Source organism: Stegostoma tigrinum, chromosome 11, assembly GCF_030684315.1.
Source record: "Stegostoma tigrinum isolate sSteTig4 chromosome 11, sSteTig4.hap1, whole genome shotgun sequence".
In the NCBI taxonomy this organism is placed as follows: domain Eukaryota; kingdom Metazoa; phylum Chordata; class Chondrichthyes; order Orectolobiformes; family Stegostomatidae; genus Stegostoma; species Stegostoma tigrinum.
The window spans coordinates 43,104,565-43,129,286 of NC_081364.1; the positions used below are offsets into that span (position 1 = coordinate 43,104,565).

The following is a 24,722-nucleotide window of genomic DNA, read 5'->3' on the forward strand; positions in this document are numbered from 1 at the left end:
ACAGGGTTGCGTAACTGCGTGACTGGGAAATCAATGATCTGAAGCAACTCACTGTTTCCAAACAAACCAATCTCACATCCATTTTTTTTAAATTCTCACATTGGAGCCATTGCTACAGTCCCTGCCATGATGTTAACGTCTACAGATTTCATGTCAGGGGAGTCCTGAGGAGGAGAGGAATGTTACACTGAAATGTTCATGAGATTTGCAAATTATGTTTATGTGGCATTTTGCACAAGGAACAAGCAACCAATCAATCATTCCATGATCCTATTCTTATCTGACACAACTCACATTCACGCGAAATTAATTCTCACTTCACCCCTATCCGAGACTCTATTGAGAATGAAAGGAAATCCAATTAGTGTACCATTCACTTTCAAATTGTCATTGTACAATTTTGGCATTTATAAACAGAATTTAAGGAGATTAATGCCATTTCAGTTTATTTGATCCTGACACCAAGTAGCTGTGTGTATGTGTGCCACTCTATATTGTGCATTTATCCACTGCTTTATTGGGAAATTATGAAATCTTTTCTTATTGATTGCACATATGAGTATCATCTTCTATTTAAAACAATTGAAATATAATACTTACAGCCAAAACCTCAGACGATAAACTATCCAGTAGGATACTGCAGAACAATTTTGAAGGTTAATGGAATGTTAGTTTTTATAAAGGTATGGTTAGACCTCATTTTAAGGTATTGTGTTCAGTTCTAGAACCACAACTCCAGAAGGATGTAGCTCACTCAGGAGATAGCAGAAACTGCAGATTCTGGAGCCAGAGACAACACAGTACGGAGCTGGAGGAACACGGCAGGCCAGGCAGCATCAGAGGAGCAGGAAAGTCGACGTTTCACGTTGGGACCCTTATTCAAAAATGGGGGAGGAGGATCCCCGCACTAGCCCCACCACCTTCAGCACCTTTCCCTGCAACTGCAAGAAGTGCTACACCTGCCTCTACACCTCCCCATCTCACCGCCATCCAAGGAAACAAAAAACCTTCCACATCAGACAGAGATTCACCTGCACATCTGCCAATGTGGTCTACTACATCTGCTGCTCCTGATGTGGCCTCTTCTACATTGGTGAGACCAAACAGAGGCTCGGAGAACACTTTGTGGAGCACCGGCACTTTGTTTGCAACAAATAACAACACCTCCCATTCGCAAACCATTTCAACACTCCCTCCGACTCCCTGGACAACATGTCCATCCTGGGCCTCATCCAACGTTACAATGATACCACCCGGAAACTGGAGGAGCAGCACCTCATATTCTGCCTTGGGAACCTACAACCCAATGCTCTCAATGTGAACTTTACTAGCTTCGAAATCTCCCCACCTCTGGCCTCATTCCATGACCAAAACCTCCCTGTCATCGCTGCTTCCTTTATCTGACACAATCTGTCTGTCTTATCTCCCCCCATCCGGTCCTCCAATCCCCACCACTGCCTACTTGCACTCACCTATCACCATTCCACCTACCTTCCCCAGCCCCACCCTCCTCTCTATTTATTTCAGAACACCCTTCCACCTCCTCCATTTCTGAAGAAGGGTCCTGACCCGAAACATCAACTTTCCTGCTCCTCTGATACTGCCTGGCCTGCTGTGTTCCTCCAGCTCCACACCTTGTTACCCAGAGGGATGTATTTGCCTTTGAAAGAACACAGCGTTGAGTCAGTGAAATTTATACTACAGCTAAAGGTGTTAAATTATGAGGACAGATTGTATCAATAATGCATGTATTCTCTTGAAAAAAAAGCAATATTTAGGGGAATCTAATTGAGATGTTTAAAATGATTAAAGGAGTTAGTAGGGTATACGGAGGGTAAATACTTCCCCAAAAAGAGGAATACAAAAATTGGATACAGAACAAAATTTAAAGTCACATCATTTGGGTCAGAGTATTGTGGATTTTGGGTCTCGGATTAAACTGCATCTGCTGTTTCAGACAAAACCAAAATAGGTAGGAAAGCAAATGTTGGTAGTGAATGTGTGGCTTCCTTTACTGTCGAAGTTGGTTTATTAGGTGTTCAAGGCTCAGACGGATTTTCAATCAGTATGAAAACTGAGAGATATAGGGAATGATGGCCTCATTAAGTGATGGATCAGAATTAATGGACGGAATAGCCTCCTTCTGGTGGTACATCTTACGGATTTTTATTAGCATGGTACCTCAGCAAGTCAGATGTGACAGGGAAATAAAATCAAGTGTGTTCTTGTTTCCGGTGAACAGTAGTTTGTGCTATATAAAAGGATCAGAAAGGGTTAATTTTAAAGAACTATCATAAGCATCACCCACTATAACGATATAATTTGGGCCTATGGGCGGAAAAGCTTTAAATCTTGAAGGAGTAAGACCTAACATCAATGTCCTGCCCATAGTGTTTGTAACAATATCTTACATATTGATGTAACCTGTAACAAGTTCTGAACATGGAATAAACTTTTTATTGTTCAATATGAGAGTGTCTTCTCAGAGACTAGTAAGTCATTTTCTTTTCCCGTTCCAGACTACTCAAATCCTGTGTATTCTTACACTTAAAGACAATACTCCAGCAAACACACTACATGGGTGAGACACAAACTTGGTTTCACTGCATCTACAGCCTTGTTTCCAGTGTTGCAGATATGTTCTGATTCCACAGACAACACGTTGATTCTGATTGCAGCTGCACGTTATGATCAAGTTGAAGTTGGAGTATCAATATTTGATTTCTATTGTTTGTTTTCCCAACCTGAATACTCCACGATGAGTAGACTCCAAAATATGGAAATTGACTTTTTATCAAAAGTGGTTTCTGAGCAGCAAGGACTGAGATGAGAAAAACAAAGTATTTGTAAACAAGAACTGCAAGACATTCTTTCTCCCTACCTGTCTTTCTCTCTCTCTTGCTCACTCGCTGTCTGTTACAGCGCCTGATGATAATGCAACTTGGAAAGCCTACCATCTGAGGTCCTTTGCCAAAGTGCAATGAGGGGCTATTCATTTATCAGACCTTCTTGTTGCCTCAAAATGTGTGTAAACAGTGTCCTGCATGAATAGGAAATGCCTATGGTTTTGCAAACAGCTGGGAATGTCAAATGCCATTTTTTTTTCAATCTTCAGCTTGAGTACCTTGAAAATGTACACAAAGAATATTTTATGAATAAAGTATATCTCTGCAATCAAAGAAACTTGGAAAAAAATACAAGAAATGAAGTTTCCCTGCAAGCATTGCTACTCATCAGGAAACAGGACAAATGCTAAAACTGTCAGGACTCTTTAGTTTCACAGCTACAACCTGTTCAATTAAGTGTTGAAGCTGGAATTGTCTACTTTCCAGTCTGCAGACACCTTCCTCTCACTTGCTTTCCCCTTAACTCAACATATTACCTGTGGTGGCAGGGATATGTGTGTGTTACATGTCTTGATTTCTTTCTTTTCTTGACTTTAATAGATAGTAAAACTCCACTCTCTTTCACTCAAGAAAGCCTTAGAATTGGCTCTCCATAATTTTTTCATTTGCTTAAGAAAGTTTAATTGAAATGTGATAGCTATGTGCTTAAAAAGAAATAAAGGTATTTGTCGTGACCAGCCAAGAAGGTGAGCCAGTCACCCTTCTGAACGTGATTTGTAACAATCTCTGTGAAGGTCACATGAGGACAGAGCCAAACCCTGGTTGATTTGTATTTGGAGGAATCAATTCGAGATGCACAAGGTATGTCCAGTTGTTTGAAGAATTAGAAGATTATTAATTCTTTTAGGTCGTAGAAAAACTTGCTCAATACCTTTCACATTTTCAAGATGAAACCAAATTGGTCCATAAAATAAGGATTGGCTTTTATAATGTATTCACTATTACTATATTAGGAAATAAAGCAACAGATTTGTATGCAAGATGCCAAAGTGAGACAAAGGATGGGTTAGTCTCCATGCTTTTGGTGACGTTAGTTAAGGAAAGAATGGTAGGCTGGGAAAAGTGGCTACATTTCTTCAACACCTGTATGGTTGGATCATGCCCGCTGAAAGAATAGTCAGCTGTAAAAAGCAAAAGATGCTGAATCAAAAGCAGAAATGAGACAATCTTTTAAAATAGAAATGGATTTAAGGAGTGTCTTCATGAAGGAGAAGAGAGCAAATTCCTTCAAAGAGGGGTGGGACACAAGCCGCAGAATGCATAGCCACCAATGTTGAAGAAGGGAGGAGAGTTGCACAAGAATTAGAGAAACGCAGTAATATCCATCCTGTTCTGAAAACACTGACCACCTATATCCTTGCTGGCATGTGACTGTCCTTCATGTGGAATCCTTGATATTGTGACAAATGTTCAGTGTCTGAATTCAGGTCAGAGACCTGTCCTCGCTAGACACATGAAATGCATATTGCAGCCGGAATTAGCAATGGCATCCTGTGTAGATTAAATCAGTTGACTCAGCATTGTACAGGAAGTAAACATGGACCCCGACCACCCCTCCATGCTGGGATATCAGTTGAGCATTTGCTTGTCTTTATATAACTTCACCTCATTGTTGGTCAACACAGTAATGCTGTAACCACTGTGAATGTTGTTTCAGAGATAGCAGGAATTACAGATGCTGGAGAATCTGAGATAACAAGGTGTAGAGTTGCATGAACACAGCAGGCCAAGCCCCATCAGAGGAGCAGCCGAAGGCTGACATTTCAGGCCGAGACCCTTTCCTGAATTTTCTGAAGAAGGGTCTATGCCTGAAACATCAGCCTTCCTGCTCCTCTGATGGGGCTTGATCTGCTGTGTTCATCCAGCTCTACACCTTGTCACCACTGTTAATGTACTTAGTTTGCAGTCTGTTGTTTGTTATATTGAGTAGGATAGCCCCAGTTACCAGTAAGGCTAGTGATTTTGGGACCATTACTCTGTGGTTTTCTATTTCCATGACTGCTGTATTGTATTCATATTGCTCCACACATATCTTCAGCTGAGTTCTCCTTCAAGACAAATTTCAACTATCAGCCTCAAAGACAAACAAAGCACGCTCCTAGTTAGCCAATTTAATGCCTCAGCAACTATTTGTTTTGATATTGCTGTGGCCCCTTTTACAAAGAATTGAAATATTACTTCACTGAAATCTGATGGAAATGGTTGAGAGCTGCCAAGCCAATGCCAGAATTTTGATTACTAGAGTGTGCATCATTGAAAGCTGTGTCAGCTAACTCACGAATAGCAACAGCTTATGTAAGCTTCAGGATAGTTTTATACAAATACACTCAGATAGCTCAGTAACACAGTTTCTTGCCTCACTCCAAAAATATTTGTAACTGTTTTTTGAACCAGGTGTCTGGCACATGTAGAAACATGTCACTGTGTTTAAGATTCTGTAAATAAACCTACTGGGAAATCCCACAGTGCTTCTATTTACTCAGCACCAAGTGCAGTGTACTCTGTAGGGTCACAGCACATTTGTTTAAACTTGGAGGTCACAATTCTTGGCAGTGTAGCAATATTGGAGTTAGTGCTCTGACAACTGGAGGCATTCAGAACAACACACACAATACTAGTGACACAACTCACATTATGTGTCCTGTTGGGGATAACAATACTTTGTACCAAAAGGTTTTCAGTTAGCGGGTCATGATAACAAACAGCTTTTGGGGATGATTTGACACATTTTGGAAACTTGGATTGCACAGCAAACCTCAAAATAAACGGCGGCAGGGAGCAGATTCATGCCCAAAATGTCTGGAAAAATTCAACCATGGCTGACTCATCACAGAAATGTTTATGGGTGACTCGAAAGTAGGTGGGTCTGTGTTTGTGAGGGTGGTGCGAAGAACTAGTGGGCAAGTGAGTGAGTTGTCAAAATAAATGGACATATCATAATGTGGATTAGTGTGATGTTGTCCGCTTTGGTTAGAGGACTGGAGGTGCAGAGTATGTCTCAAAAGATTGGGAAGTAGTGATCCAAAGGGATCTGGGTGTCCTTGATCATAAGTCACTGAAACCTAACAAGTAGGTGCAGCAAGCAATTAGTAAGGCAAATTGTACGTCAGCGTTAAGATTAAGAGAAATCTGAGTATAGTGGTACAAGTGTCTTATTTAAATTGAATGGAACAGCGGTCTTCAACCTTTTTAACCATCAAAACATTTTGAATCTAAGTGCAACCCAGGATCTACCCTGAAGAAAATACAGAATTGTATTTTATTTTTAATGCTGTATAAACCTAATGCCGAGAATGTTATGAATAATTTGCCCTCTACCAAGTAAGTCTTATTGTCATACCTGCGACTGCATACTATCTGTCAGTGTCTTGAAGTCAGAATTGTAATTTGAGATACTATTCGTATATAGCCCATCAAATGGGTGCCTGTGAGGTGGGATTTTCAATACGTGGGACTTGGAGTCTGGGAATGCGGAGTCAAAGAAAGCTTTCACTTCAAATGTACAGAATGATGGAAGCAGGTATTTTTCTTTGTTTGAGTGCACAAAAATCACTGCCTCTTGATCTGAATTTCAGCTCAATATCATTTTGCACAGTAATTGTCTCCATATCAATTCACTGATTTATTAATCAGGCATCTGATGGAATTTGACAGTAAACCCATCAATGTCTGCTTGAAAGAATGGATTGGTGTCAAACATGACGATTTGTTCCACCAGATCTAATCCCTGAAATTGTCTGCTAACTTCATAGGTATGCGCAGACATTTTCTGTGTGGAGCCAATTTTCCTTGACTTTGATCTTTTTTCATATATTTTCTGCAGACCTGAAAAATGTTGCAGCATTTTAAATTGTAATGCCTACAGATGCAGTTTAAAATTGAATGAGTTTGCAGCAGTGATTGTATGTGCTAAGACTATTTCTTTCCCTGCAACTGACAGTTTAGTTCGCTCAGTTTCAATATTATTCTCTTAAGAATTCACCTGGTTCTTTCACTCTGTTTGCTTACAAAAATAAGGTTCTTGCTCCCTAACCAGATCATATGATGAAGTTAGTGGCGTAATTGTGACAAACCACATATATTTAATCTAAAGGGTTCACTCGTGACAAAATATTATGTAGCTTTTTCTGTGTTTTACTGCATTGGGAATGCAGTTGTAGAGAGTAAAAAATTATGTTTTGGCTAAATCACACATTTGAATTCAAAGCATGTGGAATGATACAGGTTAGGTTACAGTTCGAGTTCCTGCCAAAATTAGTTTGCATAATCAGAAACATAACATCAACTTGAACAAGCATTATCAGCCAGTATAACAGAATCTTTTATCATACCCCTTTTATGCCCACTTATAAGAGTTTGGATTCAAGATTGACTGATCATGGAGAAAATGAGGTCAAGCACGGTCTTCAGGCTTGGGTTTCTTTAAAACCTTAGTTGCTGAATATTAAGACGAAAAACTATTATATAAGGTAATCTGAGATATTCCAGGCTCTAATCTGACTGTTCTCTTTTAAGAGACTAGTGTTTACAAGTGCTTCTGTATCAGTCCAATCTTAACTCCTCTACAAGTAGAACTAGTTCTGTCCACCCTGCAGCTCCAGGACGTCATCGCAATTTGGCTCCAAGGTCCCAAAGCTCTTACATAGCACTGAGCACATGTCTTTCTTTTCCTTTCCTTTCTATTAAAAAAAAAGTTGGATTTAAGTGTATTTTCTGCTGAAATAATTGTTTTAGTCATGAGACTGGTTCTCTGCCTGTGCGGAACCTAGTTGAAAATAATTCAAAGAGGCTGTAAAATTACACCAAGCTGTTGAGTAGTTTGATGGGTGTACCCTAGGAAATTTCTGAATAAATGAAACTCTTTGACGTGAAAAGACTTCTAAAATACAAGCCAAAGAAAGTGTAATTTGTAGAACTTTGCCAAACCAATACAACGATGGAATCTCATTCTTTCAAGCTGTGTGTGTGGCCCAATTGGGCGAACTGAATCTTAAACCAAAGTGAGCGATGGCAGAAATACACAGTGGACATAATCCTTTGCTTTCTTGGAGTAGGGACGAGCATTTTTGGAGGGGTTTTTGCCACAAGATCTAACGTGAGTTCTCACTTTTTCTTGCAAGTATGCATCATTAATTACATACCTCACCCCTTAAGGTGTCCTCCCTATCTGATTCTATCTCCAACTCATCACACACCATTGCCAATGCAACACACCACTCAATGAATATCCATTGACAGACCTGCACCATCTAGAGAAGGCCACAGTGCACCCATTTGAGTAGCGGCGTGTCAAAGATTCCCTGCTTGTCGGAGGACAGTTGAGAAGATGTCAGAGAAGGGGAATGTGGCACATTGATTTTCCAGGGACCTGGAGGCCCTAGTCAAGGGAGTGGTGCAGAGTAGAGGAGTCCTGTTCCCAGAGGAACATCAGAAGAGACAATTTTCATGGTGAGCTTTCTCAAAGTTGATCTCCATCAGTGTGCTTGGTATGGTAAAAAGCTGAAGATGAATGAGGTGAGTTAAAAAGTGTTTAAAATGCAATGATTCACCTTTAATTAACAACATGCCACTGCCTGGTGAACATTCTCCTCACTGTTTACCAAACCCATAAAAGATTATGTTAGATGCTGCAGATGTGGAGGTAAGTCTCCTGGACTGCTAGTCTGGATTTGCCATAAATCGTGCCATAACCCATGTCAATTAGACCGCAATAAACTTCCAACCAATGTCAAGATATCTGGGATGAGTCACTTAATTTTTAAAACTCTGATTTTGTTTTGTACCTGTTCAGTTGATTGCGCCGCCATTGAAACACGAACATGTAGAAACAAACATATGCCCCATGGTCTTAGTTTTCTGAATGTCCAATGGCAGACATGACATCAGATATACTTTTAAATTACACATGGATTTCACACAGTACCATATGATTGAGACACTGGGTATGTGTTTTTTTCTTCATCAACCTGTTCAGTGATGTTTTTACATACCTCTGAAGCACATTGAACTTGAACCTAGGCCTCCTGGATTAGAGGTAGGGAAACTACTTCTGCATCATAAGAGCCCTTCATGATATATGCTCTAACTACTATCCATATTGCAAACAATATTGTAAAAGATTAAATTCCAATCTTGTCAGCTGCAAGGTAAAGATCTCTGTGCCTCAATGAAGGCTAGTTTGAGTTTCATATGAGGACTTTTCCCTACTCCTGTATGACATTTTTATTTCAAACACCAACTGACCTTATGCCTTAAAAGTAAAACTCCTAATGTTTGCTTCAAGGGGCTGAATGATACCATAATCTGCCAAGTGTCATTTATGGTGGGCTTCGCAGAGGGTTTCTCTCTGTGAGTGCTATCTTTCCAAACTCATGTCATTACCGTATCCACATGGCACCCTGCCAGGTTCCAGTCCATTGCCCCAGACATATCAGGCAGAAAGAAAATGCCACGCTACTTTTCCTAAAGGTCCTGGTGGACACAGGGTGTATGCAATCTCATGGGTAATGTGCTGACTCCAAATTACTGCTGGTTCCTCCAACTCTTTATCTTGGAGCATCAAATTTAGGATTCACTCAGAGAAAATGTACTGCAACTCCAGCCCACTGCTCCCAGCATTGTCACAAAATTTAAAGATTAAGCCAAAATTCACCAGGTCCCAAGTGACCTACCTGACAAGTCGAGGTTCACAGAAACAACTGGCCAGGTTTTTATATCTAACAAGAATATTTATTTTGTTATTAATAAATCGATTCTAACCATAGGCAAATAGATTAACAATAATACCACCCCTTCTTGTCATTCATTTACAAGAATCTTGAATTGCCATTCAGCACTAGGCCAGAAAATGGGACTTATGCTCTCTGTCAAAAAGCTCCTCATTAAACATTTCATGCAATTTTCCCAATTTCCTCACCAATACCCAGATTATTCGGGGACTGGGAAGATACTGCACAAAGAGTCTGTTTTATGACATTTAATGGCCAAGACTGCATGATGAGAGGGAAACAAGGACACAATTCACCAACGATCCTCAGGTGGCACCTTCCAAACTCACAACCACTTCCATCTAGAAGGACAAAGGCAGCAGATGCATGGGAACACCACCAGCTTCAAGTTCCCCTCCAAACCACTCACCATCCTGACTTAGAAATATATCATTGTTCTTTCACTGTCGATGGGTCAAAATCCCGGAATTCCCTCCCTAATAACATTGTAGGTCAACCCTCAGCAGGTGGACTACAGTGATTCAAGAAGGCAGATCACCACCATCTTCCCAAGGGCAACTAGGGATGGGCAATAAATGCTGGCCAGCCAGCAATGCCCAAATCCACAAATGAATATAAAAACAAAACTGGACACTTTATCTTAATTTGCTTTGGCACAACTCTGCTTTCCCTCCTTTGAAAACAATTGAATGAAATAAAATAAACACATTTGCATTGAATAGACTTCATGCCTGATTTATTACCATAACCTTAACCCATGCTTTCCTCCATACTATTTATGAATTTAAATAGGCAATATTGACACATATTCAAGTTACTGAAGTTATCAGACTCTCTCAATGCCTCAAATGTATGTAAATAGTATTTTACATAAGCAAGAAATGCCTTGCATTTGTTGGAAAAGTCAGAGAGATCAAACCCCAATGTTGAGATCGTAAGAACTGCCAATGCTGGAGCCAGAGATAACACCGCATGGAGCAGGAGGAACACAGCAGGCCAGACATCACCCGAGGAGCAGGAAAGCTGACCTTTCGGGTCAGGACTCTTCTTCAGATACTTATAAATGCTATTTCCCATTTCTGAAGAAGGCTCCCAACCCGAAATGTCAGCTTTCCTGTTCCTCTGATGCTGCCTGGCCTGCTGTGTTCATCCAGCTCCGCACTGTGTTAAACTCCAATGTTTGTTTGTTTCTCCATATTCGATGACTGTACAGAAACAAACTGCTCTTGAGACTTTGTTTCTTTATTGTGAATAAAGTATATTTTGAAACACAAAAATGAGTACTAAATAAGTATTTGGAGGCAGAGGCATTGCTACATGTAAGGAGGTGGAAGGAGGCGTGTCAATATCAGGTGGCTATTAATAGAAATTATCTGAGATAACACAGTGTGAAGTTGAATGAACACAGCAGGCCAAGCAGCATCAGAGGAGCAGGAGAGTTGACGTTTCGGGTCGAGACCCTCCTTCAGAAATCATCTGTCTGATTTCAATATCTATATAGATACAGGGTAGAACTTGTAAATCTGAATGTGGATTGTTATTTTTAATACTTGTTTTGTCATAGTGCAATCTGCATGAGATTGCCAATCCTCAGGAGATCCAGCCCTTGGTGTTTAACTGCATTATATTTTGTGGATACACATGATTTCCTGATTGGTAGCACTATCTGTGCCTGAACTGCAGCAGTTTTGAAAGAAAGGCACTAGTTATATTTTGAAACAAGGTGGATTCATTCTTGTTATGTAACATTTGTGAATCACTGTAACTCAATACAGGTCCTAATAGATCCATGGCCAAATGTTCTAACCAAAGTGGCTTTGGTGGAGGTAGGTTTAAAAAAAAATGGATGTTATCAATCCAGCTTCTTTTTATAGTGTAGTCAGTTAGCTAATGGTTGAGTTTTCTGATCTGGGTGGAGTTTGCATTTCTGCTATTGGTGGAGTTGTATGTAATTTTAAATCTGGTTGGTTTTCAGAGTGCGTATTTCATTTCCACACGAGAATTCCAAAACAGATTCACAGCTGACAGAAGGCATCAAGCCAACAGCAACGCACGTTCTGTTAAAAGATCTCTGTGCAGCTTTCTTCAGGGAAACACAAGAGTGGTAGCACGGAGAGCAGTTCTTTTTTTTTCCAGTCAGCTCAGGAAATCCAAGTCCGAAGAGGGACTGAAAAATATTAATTACCATTGTAACTATTAACTACCACCATCAGCTCTTGCCCAAGAATGTGTTGGGGTCTGCCAGCAATTAACCTCTGAAGTTGCAACAGATTTGAAATATTAAGCATTTGGGTTCAGAATTTTGCAGTGTAGCTATTAACTAGCTGCTGTGATGGGAGAGTTCCTGAAATGTGCTGTGAATGTTATTTATGCTTCACTTATAGTTGTGCCTTATCCAGATGCAAGCAAACAGATGCAGCAACTGACTGAAAACTGACACAGTATCACCTCTTAGTTTCCTTCGTAATAAGTGATTAGCTGAATATATCTGGAAAAATGCAACATTCAGTCCCAGTTTTGAGGCATTCACTGCTAGTCTTGAAGCTACATTTATGTCAGAATTTCCATTTCCTTATGCGGGACATGATTGAATATTTTGAAACATTTACAGAATTAATCTGTGATGATTGTCAAAAATAATCTGCTTACTGTGCATGACTGTCAGAAAGATAGCAAAATACTATTATGCTTGAAGAATTGCGTAATAAATTTCCCTTGGAAGCCAGTTTTGCTCCAGCTTTATTCAGATCATGAATTTTTTGACAGCAGGCAGGAAATTAGGAAATGAGAAGAGAATTCAATTACAGCATTTACTGGCAGTTGGTGAGGTTATAATAGGGTTTTGTCTGAGTTGCTAGGTTAGGACGTAACGGTACAGGAGTTTTTCATCGGGACTCTGCCACGAAAGCCATTGGCCTGACTTCAAGCAGCACAGGGGCATGCCTTGGAGTCTGCCCAGGAAGTGCACTGAAAGGAGAGTTTGTTTAGAATCTGACCTGATTCTTTATAGCTCCCTGCCCTATGCATAGTGCAAGAGTGTAAGCTGATGTAACTCTGCTGATTTACAAACCAACAGTTTTCTCAATCTAATTTTAGTTTATTAACAGTCTCGAACTTTGAACGAGGATACTTTTAAAAATGGCTTCTACCTTCATGTGTGGAATGGAAGATCTGCTGTTCAATGGCAGTCGGTTTGTATGGAACTTAACAATCTCAACTTTGAGGCGATGGTATACTGAAAGGCTAAGGGCTTGTCAGCAAATGCTAAGGACATGGTGTGGCTTGCGTGATGTTTACCAGGTAAACTAATACAGCACATTCTCTAATGTGAGTAGATCTGTATTTAGGTTGTTAATAATTTGTTGCCTGTCACTGTTTTTCTTAAAAGGTAATTTTGTCTCTGTAAATATTTCGTAAATATCTTGCTAAAAATTGCTTCAGTATTACAGTCAATTAAATGTTTCCATTTGATTCAAACAAGTCATTTAATCTTTCGGAGATTAAATATTAATTGCCATTAAGAGAGAACAATTCAGTTGGTTCATTAAAACTTTGCATCAAAATGCTTGCCTTAGGAAATGATAAAAACTGAGATGGTCATATTTGAGGGGACGACTGTTACGTTTAGAAGATTTTTTTTAAAAATGGCAGGCAACACTTGAATCTTCTGAAACCTTTGAACCAAAACCTGAATTGCACCATGATGTTAAGCCGAAACAAGAATTTTGATGTACTTTATCTACAGATGAACTTAATTGTGGATCGTGTTTACATGAGGACCAAAAATGTTAAACAATACTCTGGCTAGAATGCTTTCAATTACAGTTTATGGATTGTGTACAAGTTGTACCATAATAAAAGGACACACTGATTAGAAGAATATTTATCAAATGGTTTTTCAGGGCCAGCTGGTTGAAATATGTTGCCTGTAAAACATATGCTGTTAGAAATTATTTTAGATTACTGTTTGTTCTTGTAGCATTTCTGAAATCCCATTTTTATATGTTGGGATGGTAATACTGAATCACCAATGACTAGTGTGTGACACACTCTTCTGACTTGCATGATGGGTTGGAATCTTTAATCATTTGTTCAATTATTTGTTTCCACGTCCTTCCCTTCTCTCCTGATCAGTATGATTTATTCGGGGTAAGGTTTAGTGGGGAGCATCACTTTCTGATGCCTCATTCAAGCATACAGAAATTTCACACGGAGTTTAGGCAGACCTTTTCAGGGGAATTGCATTTGTATCAGCCTTAATTATAGCCAATATCTGCACATGCACCTTGCGGTAGGGACCACAGGTTACTGATCAGGACCACACCCCTGAAATCCTTTCACATTCCCAGAATAACCTGCTTGGACTTCCATCCTCAGTGAAGTCAGTTAAATGGATCTTGGAATTTTCCGATTACTACACCTCAGAATTATACTGGGTGAAATGCTATGCAATTCAGTGAGCTGATCTGTGTGGAATCTGAAACTAGAGTAAGAGTATCACATGCATGTCCTATCACATGGAAGTTTTGTTATAGGGCAGATTGCAGCTAAGTTCTATCAAGAAAGCTTTCTGGCGCAGCAAAGAACTCATTACTTCAAAGCGAACTTCTCAGAGTTTGAAAACATTTCACATTGTTTGAAATACAACAAACTGAAATGTGCTAATAAAGTGTGGAGCTGGAGGAATACAGCAGGCCAGACAGCATCAGAGGAACAGGAATGCTGACGTTCCGGCTTGGGACCCTTCCTCAGAAAACACAAAAATGTGCCTTTTATTCTGGCATTTACACATATACCTTATGATTGGCCAGTTTTCTGCATGTCAAGTCAGAAATTGAAAGATAATCACAACTAACAGAAAGATGAGTTGAGAGCAGTAAAATTATAGCATTTATAGTTACTTTTTTCTGAGCCACACTAGGTCTATTTGCATTGAAGGGGTTTTGCACTTTCCTAGTTCGTTTTAATAATGCAGAATATTTGCCAATTGCAGGTTCAATATGTTTGAAGTGCAGCCTTGCAATATTCTTCAGTTCCATGATAAGCAGAAGCATTGTTTGCTTCAGTAATATCCTGGATTTGTGGAGTGTGATGATAGCAGTTCAGATAATCAAACCTTTGGCAGCTTTTCTCAGCCGGACCTAATGCTACCAAAGTGGATGCTGCGTGCCTTGGAAAGGCTGTTGACACTCATTAGAGGAGAAAGCAGAGGACTTATGGGCCCATCTTTAGGCAATATCACCACAAGGTTAGCTGATCATGACTAGCTCAGAGGCAACAGAAAGGGAAGTGTCAGTGGTAGAAGCATGAATGCTGTCATCCTCAAAGAAAACAACAGTCTCATAATCAATGAAGTCTCAAATACTGCCTGGTAACACTGCTTCGTCCATTCTGTAAATCTGTTGGAGAAAGGTTTACTGAACTATTGTGAGGCCATGGCTTTTCCTTTAGATTGCTGGCATTGGCAGCTATGATGGCAGCAGTCTCAACTTGATGCTCCATCTCCTTAGTTTCTCCTTCTAGCCAAGCCTTGCAGGGATAGGTATACCCGCTCCTGTTAGATGATGCAGCTCCCATTTAAAACAAATCAGCCTGCCTTAAGAGGCCTAAGTTACCAACGCATCGTCCTGTTATCCAGGCCTGCCATTGAATACACAGGCAAATTAGCAGTATGGATCAGTGTGCATACTGAAATTATTGAAATGAGCAGCGCAAGACTTGTGTAATGCAGCGGGATTCAACATTGGGATCTTCAGAAGTAAAAATAGGCTGAATTGAATCCATATCCCAAACATTTTATAAAATCTATAATAATCTGCCAGAAATTGAGTCCTGACTCATGAACATCCAAGCTACAATCCAATGAACAGTTATTTTATGCAGTTCTGTATAATGTTCCAATTTACATACATATCAAATTATGAATGTGCTTAGGAGTAGATCCCATTCATAACCTGGGAATTCCTGTAATTCACTGCAGCACATATATACTTAAGACTTCAAACAAAAAAACAAACTTCTCATAGTGCCTTTGCTTTTAAGATGTATCTGGACAGGTACATGAATAAGCAGGGAGCAAAGGGATACAGACCCTTAGAAAATAGATGACAGGCTGAGATAGAGGATCTCGATCGACACAGGCTTGGAGGTCCAAAGGGCCTGTTCCTGTGCTGTAATTTTCTTTGTTCTTTGTTCTTTACCTTTCCTTTTAATTTCAAAATGGTACCACCTGTTTGTAAATCCTATTCGTATTCTGAAAAAGTATAAATGCAAATTAATTTATTTGAATTGTGCAATTTCTAATCAAATTCAGAATATGTCCTTGTGATTAATTATCAAAGGCATCAAGTATAATAAACCTAAAATTCATTATCTTAATTTCTGATTTGTTTCCAATCATAAAAAAAATTAGGAATGGTCATTGAGGTTGGTTGACTCACCAAGCTGGTTCACTGTTCTGCAGACGTTTCATTACCCTGCTGGGTAACATCATCATTTTAGCCTCCAATGAAGCGTTATTGTGTTTTCCCACCTGTTATTTAAAACTCTGGTGTATGTTGAGCTGGGTTACCTCACTTCTGGTTTTCCTTGCAATGGAGTGTATATGGGGTCTAACTCTGTTTATTGATGGTCAGCGCTAGACCCCATATACAGCAAGAGCTCATATACACTCCATTGTGAAGGGAAACCGGAAGTGAGGTAACCCAACTCAACATACACCAGAGTTTAAAGAACAAGCGGGAAAACAACAGTGCTTCATCAGCGGCTGCACTGTTGATGTTTCCCAGCACGGTAATGAAACATCTGCAGAGCAATGAACCAGCTTGGCGAGCCAACCAACCTCAACACCCACAACCCAAGCTGCAAATCTACTCTAAAACCTTAAGAACGGTCAGTGGACATTATTTGTGCAAATCACTTTCTCAAGGTTAACTCAAGATGGACAATAAATGCTGGCTAGCAACGTCAAAAGCCCTTGAGTGAATACAAAACCGTTTTAGTATTCGCCTTTATAATATTCTCTTGTACTTGCTATGATCCTCTGGTACACATCACCCTTCAACTATATACCATTACACCTTGCTTTACAAATAAGTTTTCATCATATGAACTGATGGGAATATTGATAATATTTATGACTCCTTTCATTGAACCCTCAAGATATAAATATCTGGGACTGCTACTTCTATTGTCAGGCATTAAAAAGGATATTATACTGTAGCAGACACACACACACACACACACACACACACACACACACTCATGCACACTTGTCCATATTAGGTTGGGTCAGTGAAGCCTGGCCAAAGCCAGAGGAACAGCTCTTCATTTTGCAGCCGTCTGGACGCAACATTGAGTTGAACAACTTCAGATCATAAACATTGCCCCTTGGCTTCTGTCTCCTGACTCATGTCCCTTCTCCCAGCTAACACTGCCCTGACCAGCATTGATCGCCACTCCCTTCCCCCAACCAATCCATGTGCCTGACTTAGTTTTGCTTTCAGCAGAGCTGACCTACAACCTGCCATTCACATCTACTCTGGATATATTTTCCTTCTCTACAGCCATTACCACTCCCTTTATTTTGTAACATCTCTGACCTGTTATCTCCCTTGCCCTGACTTGCCCTCTGTCCCACTTGTTCCTCCACATTTTCTCAAAGTTATAAAGCCCATCACTCTCTTCAGTTCTGAAGTAAGGTATTGGACTCATAACGATAACTCTGTTTCTCTCTCCACAGGTGTCAGGCCAGCTGAGTTTCTCTAGTATAACAAGGTATAGAGCTGGATGAACACAGCAGGCCAAGCAGCATCTTAGGAGCAGGAAAGCTGATGTTTCGGGCCTAGACCCTTCAGAAGGGTCTAAGCCCAAAACGTCAGCTTTCCTGCCTCTAAGATGCTGCTTGGCCTGCTGTGTTCATCCAGCTCTACATCTTGTTATCTCAGATTCTCTAGCATCTGCAGTTCCTATTATCTCTGAGTTTCTCTAGTATTCATTTATCATATCTCCAGCATCCACCGTATAGTGCTTTTGTTGCAAGAATAATAACTGCATCTGTGTTTTTAATAACTTTGAATATCCTGTACAGGCTAACTGATAAATTAATTTGTTTACTCGTAGGTTAGGTCAGAATTGGTAATGTTTTGGTCTACTAAGCAAATTCCCAATTTAATGTTGTTTTTGCGTGACTATATATCCGGAATTGCAGTTGTTCTTATTAAGCCAATTTACACATATGTAACTGATTATCAGGCTGCCTTTGAACTCCCTTTCTGTCTCAAAGAGTAAATGTTGAATGTAGTCAGAGTCTTTGAAAGGAATCAATGTGTCATAAAAATAAATACAGCCAGTCAAAGTGCGTCACAGATATTTTTGTCTAATAATTTACAATACCGCATTTATTCAGTTTGGCCAAATGTATTCAGTCTCCATTTATAATCTCAATGCATTCAGCTCTGTTTGCACAGCAGCTTACATTTGGACTGATGGTATGTAGATTATAGTAAAATTCCCAGGTAAAGACAATGGGACTTTTGCTTAACACTGAGATGAGAACAGATTGCTGCTACCTCAAAATACCAGTTTTAAACTGTCATTGTTTGCATTTTGATACTTCCATAACCATAAAAACTGAATTCAGCATGATTTCAATCCCCATATTAAAATTCTGTTCAGTTCATATCAAAATGTCTTCAACATCAGTTTGCCATTTACTGTCAACATAAATTGTTTTATTTACATCACAATGAACAATGATTTCATGCTAATATTTGCACCTCTTGGTTCATTGCACTAATTAATGAGCTTTTCTGAATGATACAGATTGTAGACAGACTGGAGGCTGACAGTTGGTGTTAACGTGCACTATTTTGTCCTCTTTGGCAGAATTTAGCTGCATGAGCAGAATCTGGAAGGTGCTACTCAATTCAGATGAAGTACAAAATTCTGATCCTTGGTGTGTTATTTTTGTGAAAAAATGCAGCTGACACACCAGCTTGTCAAACCCCAAATCATAGACACAAAGAAACATAGAAGATAGGTGCAGAAGGAGGCTATTCATCCCTTCGAGTCTGCTCCGCCATTCGTCACAATCATGGCTGATCGTCCAACTCAATAGTTTAAACCTGCTTTGATCCCATTCATCCCAAGTGCTATATCTAGTCACCTTTTAAATACATTCAATGTTTTGGCATCCAATCCTTCCTGTTGTAATGAATTCCACAGGCTCACCACTATTTGGGTGAAGAAAGGTCTTCTGACCTCTGTCCTAAATCATCTACCCTGAATCCTCAGACTGTGAACCCCGATTCCAGAGACTCACATCATCAGGAACATCCTCCCTGCATCTACCCTGTCCAGTCCTGTTGGAATTCTATAAGTCTCTGTGTGATTTTCCCCCTCATTCATCTGATCTCTAGTGAAAACAGTCCCAACGTAGTCCTTCTCTCCTCATACATCAGACTCGCCATCCCTGGAATCAGCCCAATAAACCTTCGATGCACTCCCTCGAGAGCAAAAGCATCCTCCCTCAGAAAAAGAGACCAAAACTACACATAATATTCGGGGTGTAGCCTCACCAAGGCCCTGCATAACTGCGACAACACATCCCTGCTCCTATATTCAAAACCTCTCGCAATAAGGGCCAACATACCATTTGCCTTCTTTACCGCATGCTACATCTGCATGCTGCATGAAACGACTAGAGCACAAGGATGTCCAGATCCTGCTGCACACTCCCCCCTCCCAATTTACAGCCATTCAGGTAGAAATCTGTCTTCTTGTTTTTGCTTCTGAAGTGAGTAACCTCAAATTTATCCAGATTATATTGCATCTGCCATTGATTTGCCCACTCACCCAACATGCTTAGATCATGCTGAAGGATCTCTGCATCCTCATCACAGTTCACCCTCCCACCCAACTTGATATCATCTGCAGACTTGGAAATGTAACATTTTGTTCCTTCATCCAAATCATTAGTCCAAATATAGACAAAAATGCTAAATTCCAGCAATGAGGGGACACAAGCTCCCTTTGGCAAGCTCCATTTGGCAACAAGATACCATTTTATTGAGTGTGGTATGAAAGAGCTTTTGAGCCCTTATAAAATTGAAATCATTGGGAGTCAGGAGAAATCATTACTTTGCCTGCTGTCATATCCAGAATGTAGGAATATTGTTGTTGTTATCGGAGCCCTATCATCTCAGCTCCAGGACATTACTGTAGGAATTCCTGATGGCAAAATCCTAAACCCAATCATTTCAACTTCTTCATTAATGAGCTTCCATCTATCCTAAGATTAAGTGGAGACGCTGACTGATGAGGATACAATGTACAGTTCTGTTTGAAATCCTACTGATTTTAAAAGCAGCCTTTGTCCAGAAACAGTATTCTACCAACATCCTGATAACCTCTGCATTGTTTTTTGTTCTCTCTATCTGATTCAATCTGTTTTTCCAGAAAAACAGATCACATCTTTCTCAGTTTTGGACATCAACTTTGCCAACATACTTACTTTAACCTCTCCCAGGGCCCTCAAAGGATACTCTCATCATAGTCTTAATAGTCATTTCTTTAATATCACTGCTCATGCTGAGCATTTTTAATATTTGGAGAATACAGTCTTTGTCATTGTTCATCTAGCTTTGGTTTGTTTATCGCTATAAACATTTTTCTGGCCAAATGCTTTCAGCTGAACTTCATACATGTATCAGATGTTCGACTATTTATCTACATCTCAGCTTTCCTACCATTATTTTTTTCAATCTTCATAATTTTTCACTTCTTTAACATTAATTTTCATTATGTAAGTTTACTTGGACCAGCTATATTTTATGAAGCTATTACCACAAGTCAGAAGCTGGGAATTCTGCAGCAAGCAACAGCCCTATCCACGTCTACGACACACATGTTATCAGTCTGTTGGAATGCTTTCTGCTTTCTAGATGAATGAAATTCCAAAAACATGTTAAAGAAAACAAGAGTGATACATAAAGATTAAACAAATCACTTGATTGGCGCTCATCCACTATCGTCAACACTGACTCCCTTCGCTATCACCTCATTATGATTGCAATATATGTCCTCCACAAAATCAACTGCAGCAATTTGCTAAGGCTCTTCCACATATTTACTTATTTAAACTCACAACTTTGGCCTCATCGAAGAATAAGGAAAGTAGATGCATAGAAACCTACAATTTTCTCTCTAATTCTGATTTGAATTCTATTGCTGTTCCTTCATCATCACTGTATGAAATCTTGGAGCTCTATTACTAACACCACCATGGGGCTACTTCTAACAACAGTTCAAGAAAGTTGCTAACCAGCACTTTTTCAAAGGCATTTGGGGTCAGACAATAAGTACTGCCCTTGGCAGCAATACCTATAACACATGAATTTATTTTTGCATACTGTTCATTGGCAGCAATCTCTATTGTTTGGTTTTGAAAGACAGGATTATGGATAGTGCTATTGTGAATTTCAAAAGATTTTAATTGTCGGTTTCTGTTTAAGAACTTTATTAATGACATGAAACAACAGCCTCTTGTGTTTGGTCATTTGATCCCTATAGCAACCCGTAGGATGGTGTCTGGAGCTGGTCAGATAGATTAAAGACAGGTGATTTTTAAACTATAGATAACAGCCTCTTCACGTTATTATCTGTGAACCTTTTGACTGTCAAAAACCCAAGTACATAGGGCTAACATGCAATTAACAAGCATTCTGGAGAAGCTGAATCTTGAAGATAATTCTTGACATTGCCTTCTTCTTGAACACAAACTGCCAGGTGAGGTCCAAAAACAGCCCTGAATTAAATCAGCATGAAGCAAGAGTCTCCTGCAGTGGTACATGGTGTACCTCATAATTTCTAGAACATTTATATTCGAATAATTTTTTTAAAATCAAGTGCCAGTTCCAAATGTGCCAAGCAAACAAGCAAGGGAGTTGTATTTTGATGTCAGTAATACCACCAACCACTCATTGCATTTGCATTTACTCTGGGAAATTCCTATAATCAGACAACTGGGCGGTACAGTGACACAATGGTTAGCACTGCTACCTCATAACACCAGGGATCTGGGTTCAATTCCAGCTTTGGGCAACTGTCTTTGTGGAGTTTGCTTGTTCTCCTTGTGTCTGCACAGATTTCCTCTGGTTTCCTCCCATAGTCCAAAGATGTGCAGGTTAGGTGGATTGGCCATGCTAAATTGCCCATGGTCTGCGTGGGATGCTCTTTAGAGGGCCAGTGTGGACTTGATGGGCCAAATAGCCTACTTCTACAGGATAGAGATTCTGTGATTTCAACAAAGCATCTTCTACGGACCATTTGGAAACTATGAGAACAGGCAAGCAACTTTGTTTCACCTTAACTAATCACAGTGTGGAAACCTTAATGAACAGCACAGTCTGAAATCAGAAGGGTCAATCAGAATAGTTACAGTAATTTTATGTCAACTAAGGTACGGAAGGCAATAAAGAGGGACCGAAAGAATTGAGAGGGGGAGAAAGATAAATGATAAAAATGGTTCATAAACTTGTACTTTTATAAATCAATGGTCATAAACTTAGGGCTAATGGAGTTGAGCTCCAACTGCTTAAAAAATCATTTTTAATGAAGTCATGCTGTTTCGTAGCAATAAAGATTTACCATGTTCTCAAAAATTCACTTAGATTGGAATGGACATACTCTAACTTTTTTTTCTGATGAAGGGTCTAGGCCCGAAACGTCAGCTTTTGTGCTCCTGAGATGCTGCTTGGCTTGCTGTGTTCATCCAGCTTCACACTTTGTTGTCTCGGATTCTCCAGCATCTGCAGTTCCCATAAACTCTAACTATTTGTGTGTTTAGCATGTATCTATCATAAGAGCAGAAATGTTATGCCACTCATTGTATTTCAAGGTCCTGTCTTTTGGTGAGATACCAGTGCAGGGCTGTCTGGACAGCACCATTCTGTTTTCCTTGTTTAATTGCATACTTAAGGTCACTAGAAATAAGTTGCTATTTCACTCATGTTGTTAGCCTCCCCATTACTTCTGCAGCATGATCCACGTCAGTGACTTGGAAAAAATTCCAAACAATAATTTGAACAGCAATTTCAATAGTTTATTATTTAACAGCGATAACTGATCAGGACAGCTGGCTCGGATTTCCAGAATATTTATTAGCAAGTTGAAGAAATACAGAGTAGTAAATGGGCTGATGTAAATGGCGCAGGATAGTGTCACATAATTTTCTGTGCAGGATTAAAAAGGTACTTTCACCAATGATCGATAACTGGATAGATTGTTAAAGTTTGTTTCATTTTTCTGTTCCTTTAAGCTTTCAGTTACAAACTATACTCAAGACCCTTACCAGGAATAGCTGCTAGATTTAATGAAGGTGGCAAGAGAACTTTGGTTTTGCTACCAGTTATGCAAATCCCAGATGTCAGGAACAAGCTGCACTGACATAACTGTTAAAACAACAAAATGTTAAAGAAACCTATGAGTAAAGGAAGAACAAAGTATTTTCATGGGCAGTCACCAGTTGGTATCCTAAACCACATCTAGGTTTGTGCTATAATTGTACGTTAGTCTGCTAATTCAATAGCAACCAGGAAAAGGAATTAATTCAACACAGCGCAATAAAGAAGCTGTGAGGACAAATTAAATTCACTTTTGATTGATTCTTTTCCAAATGAAATGCAACCCCATAGAGGACCTTTATGGTTGAGCCAAACATCTGTAAGCTGAACAGATTTGTTGTTTTCAAGCTAATAGTCACCCTTAGACTTTGTTCACAAGAAGTCAGATCTACATGGATTTCTTGACAGGAGCTTTATGCTATGTAATTGTCAATTTTATTCAATTGTACTTTTAAGCACAAAGTATTAAGTGAATTTGAGCAAATCTAATTGTTGATTGATGAGCAGTGTCTGTATACTGCAAGACATTGTAATGGATAGATCTGTCCATTCTGTTTAAAACTTGCAGGTTTTGTTTTCTTTCAAATGCAAAGTTTATCTTAAAAAGTAAGTTTATCTTAGAATAAAGAAAGAAACTGCTTTCTTGTCAGTCTATTTCTCTGTAGTTATTTGAGTCCCTTTCATTCACTGAGTTAACTTTCTCTTTTTCTCTTTTTCAAATACTCAAGTAGTGGTCAAATTAAAATTTCTTTCAGTGGTATTTACATATTGAAATAGATAATGTTAGACCGAAGGTTGAGGAAATAAAGAATTCAGTTGGAGAAAGGCCAATTTTGCCAAGCTGAGATTTGATTTGTAGAATTGGGTTGGAGCAGCCACATGAAGTAAATCAGTGTCAGAGCGATGGAAGGCATTTAAAGAGGAGCTAAAGAGGGCTCAGGGTAAATTATTTTTCCACAAAGAGAAAAGGTACGACTCAAAGATAGACCACCCTGGATGTTAAACAGTGTACAGTATAGGATAAGGCAGAAAAACTTACCCTGAATGCTTAAGAGCTCAATACTACAGAAAGCTTAACGGAATATAAATTACAGGGGAGAATTTAAAAATGAAAATTTGGAAAACAAAGAGAAGGGATGAAAAAGTTTTGGCAAGTAATATCAAGAATAAGCCAAGGTTGTATCATTAAAACATAACGAGCAAAAGGATGACTGAGGCAAGAATAAGCATAATTAGGGACCGAAAAGGTAATGAGGTTGGAGGTATAAGACACTGGGTATGGTTTCTAAATGAATACTTAGTATGTGTTTTCACAAAAAAAGGCGATGAAGCAGACGCTGTAGTTAAGAAGGAGGACTGTGAGATATTGGATAGGATAAAAGGCCATCAGTTGGTATCCTAAACCACATCTAGTTCTGTCCTATGCATGACACATTGGACCTCTAATTCAATACCAGCAAGGGAAAGGGATTAATTGAAAACAGCACAATAAAGAAGCCGTGAGACCAAATTGAATTGACTTTTGATTCTTTTCCATGAGGAAATGCCAGCCTATGTGCTTCACATGGAGATCGTACTGGAAGGAGTGAGCGATATTTTATGTTTTGAATATATTTCTGTGAGTTTAGTTTAAGAATAACAAGCAGGCAACACACTGTACACCTTGCTAAACAGCAGGATTACTG

At 39.4% G+C, this 24,722-nt stretch overlaps 1 protein-coding gene across 3 annotated transcripts in view; it reads left to right on the forward strand.

The window, feature by feature from the left end:
• Positions 1–24,722, forward strand: part of LOC125460326 (FERM domain-containing protein 4B-like) — a 325,635-nt gene that overhangs the window by 103,475 nt on the left and 197,438 nt on the right. The window contains exon 1 of one of the 3 annotated variants that reach the window (XM_048547691.2): positions 12,637–12,934. The exons of 1 other annotated variant lie outside the window; for it this stretch is intronic. In XM_048547691.2, the coding sequence (XP_048403648.2) occupies positions 12,773–12,934 (162 nt within the window). In that variant the 5' untranslated portion in view covers positions 12,637–12,772. Of the gene's footprint in view, positions 1–12,636; positions 12,935–24,722 lie in introns of those variants that run through there. One more of the 3 variants, XM_048547692.2, reaches the window with a different exon arrangement.